General features: G+C 41.1%; 1 protein-coding gene across 1 annotated transcript; it reads left to right on the top strand.

Moving 5' to 3' along the window:
- The first annotated feature begins 446 nt into the window (after window positions 1-446).
- LOC138031816 (uncharacterized) lies at window positions 447-1,597 on the top strand. Its single transcript, XM_068879441.1, has 2 exons — window positions 447-608; window positions 908-1,597. The coding sequence occupies exons 1-2, from the start codon at window positions 447-449 to the stop codon at window positions 1,289-1,291; spliced, it is 546 nt and encodes a 181-aa protein (XP_068735542.1). The 3' UTR covers window positions 1,292-1,597.
- Window positions 1,598-2,894: the final 1,297 nt, after the last annotated feature.

The raw sequence follows: 2,894 nt of genomic DNA, 5'->3' as shown, positions 1-2,894 counted from the left end.
TGTAGCAACGTCGAGCCACAGAAAGCGCGCGAAATATGAAGCCTCGTGTTAACATGAATTGAGCCTGCAATCCAATCAAAACCAGTACCTAGTCAGCGGTCAACTTCAAATAAAGAGCAGACCTCGGTGTCAACTAAGCTTCAGCCCGCGATATGGTCGCGTGATACTGGTCAGCGGATACCGTTTTTGACAGGTGTCAATTGATTAAAACATGGATGTCCTTGTTGTAGAATCTAAGGGTCCCTAATGTTGCAAGATGTTGCGTTGAAATGTTGCGGGCGTTTGGTCAGGTCTTTAGTCTTTAGTCATTTCACAGGCGCTGCAGCGGATACCGTAAAAGAGGAAGCCTTAGGACCAATACTCTTTTTGAAGAGTTCCCTAAGGTAGCTTTAGCCACCCTCCTCAAGGCCATATACTATTTCACTCAAGATGACCCACAGCATAGAATGGTGAGAGCTCTGGAAATTAATGCTTCTCTGACGTCGAAGATATGCAGACGACTTCAAGATATCTATTCTGTGGACCTACAAATCAGACCATTCATTCCATTCCGAGGTCCTGGAACTGTGGTTAAGTGCGATGAGAGCAAGTTCAACCACAAGCCTAAGGTAAAAGTTGTAGCTTCTAAATAAATGGCGTATAAAACAACTACCCAATATTGCCACGACATATTTTCTCGTTCAGCATCACCAATAAGAATAATTCACACCCTGACAAAAGTAAACGAAAACTGAGTCATCACGGCAATAAAAATAAAATAACCCATAAACTATGAAAAGAGTTTGAGTATCAGATATGGTTTTCTGCTTCTTTGGTTTGAAAAAGAACTGTAAGACCAAAAAGTTGCGTTTCAAGTTCTGGCCGTTTATGTCAAGCTAACATCTGCATCTCTTAATAAATCTTGCAGTACAACAGGGGAAGAAGAGCTGCAAGTCAAGCGTGGGTTTTTGGTGTGGTATCGGCAGAATATACTCCAGCAAGAGGCTATTTCCAAGTTGTGGAGAGAAGAGATGCGGCCACTCTGCTGCCCATCATACAGAGGTGCCTTCTTCCAGGCACTATAGTGCACTCAGACGACTGGGCTGCCTACAATCGATTGATCGGACTGCAAAACGTTAGAGCACATGAAGTCGTTGTCCATGCTCATAATTTTGTTGATCCACGAACTGGCGTGCATACCCAGGAAGTGGAATCAGCTTGGGGCCAACTAAAACTTGGTCGCAATAGGAGGAAAGGGTTGAGGAGACAAGATCTCCAATCCTACCTGGACGAGAGAATGTGGCGGCAATAGAGAGGTGGTAGTTATGCTGTGATAATGCGCAATTTTTTAGCCGTTTTGCCTCTGCAATTTCCCACGGACACTCCAGTTCTCTAAGTAATCGATTTTTGCCATGAAAAATGTATATAACGGTATTGCTATGTATCCTATACACTACGAACCACCACTTTGAGTTTAACCGTGCTTATAGCTAATGCCAATCCGCCACATTTTCCCAAGCGTTGAAAATTATTCATTGTTACATATTAGCGTAACAATAATTGTTTTCTTAAATGTTTTTGCTTCCTGTAAATATCATTACACCAAAGTTAGCCAATGAAAGCACATTCGGACGTGTTAATACAATGCGAAGTTGCGATCTCACAATGAACATGATGCAGTTGCAATACATAGTAAATGAAAACTATCTTTGAACAGAAAGAAAACTTCCTATCTGAGAAAGTATGCCTTTACAAGTATTTCCGGGGTGGGTGGGAAGATACACAACCAATCTCCGTTATTCTTAGCAAACCGTGACTATTTTTTTCCCCTCTTTATCGTCGTGCTTCGTCCGACGGATTCATAGTTTTGAATTTTCAAGAAAGAAAAATGATATGAGGAAAGAATTCTTTTAGCTTTTAGAATTTTTAAATCTTTTACTCCGAAATACAAACCTGGGTAGCACTCATTATCCAGTGGATAAGTCATGGCGAAACCAATAGTGCCACCCAATGGATAGTGACAAGAGATCATGATCTCTTGATAGTGATTTTTCCTGGGGGAAAACGTTATCCACCTTCTCAACATCTGGGGCCAGATTTTCATTTCAATTTCAATTTCAACCCCGGCCAAAGTAGACGTGATAATCGCTTTCTTTCCACGTGGGAGGAAAATATTTATCGCCTAGTTTCCTCTCCTCTGCCCCTTGTCTGCTCCTGTTCAACGATAAACAACACATTAAAAAGGGACTGCATGGTTTTATTAAAGGAGAACCGGGCATTTTCGCAAATATCGCTGCTACGTTCCAAAAATAAAATAAAAAAGAAACAGAAACAAAGGAAAAAGGTTTTGGACAAGTAATGCAAAAATAAATACTACTCAGTTTTATAATAAACCACTTTAGTTCCAAGTTATGTTTATTACAATTTTATGCAAAACAAAACGAAAGATGCGATCACGCGATAAGTGGAAAAGAAAAGAAAAAATGAAATGGACCTCGATTTTCAACGGAATGAAATCCAAGCTCGATTGAAATCGCTCTCGATTTGAGGTCGATAAGAAGATAGATAAGAAGTCAAGCTCGAAAAATAACGATGTCAAAACGATCCGAGGGCTAGTTCGTAATTTAAACTGGAACTCGAAAGATTCGACATCCAGTGTGGCCATCGTGCTCAGACTCGATGGAGCTCGACTTACAGTGCGAGCTCGCTTTCAAATTCGTGGTCCTTGCGTCTGCGTACACGACTAAATCGGAGCTCTGTTTTGGACATCGTGTTCACTTTTATTTGCGAGCTCGATAAAGGGAAATCGACCTCGGTTGCACATAAAACTAAAGTGATCCTTAGTTTTTTGTGCAAACGACCTCGGTTGCACATAAAACTGAAATGATCTCCTGTGTTTCGAGGTCTGCGTTTTC

This window comes from Montipora capricornis, chromosome 14, assembly GCF_036669925.1.
Source record: "Montipora capricornis isolate CH-2021 chromosome 14, ASM3666992v2, whole genome shotgun sequence".
NCBI classification, from domain to species: domain Eukaryota; kingdom Metazoa; phylum Cnidaria; class Anthozoa; order Scleractinia; family Acroporidae; genus Montipora; species Montipora capricornis.
Note: the sequence above shows the minus strand (reverse complement) of the source record. Positions and strands in the feature narration are given on the sequence as shown.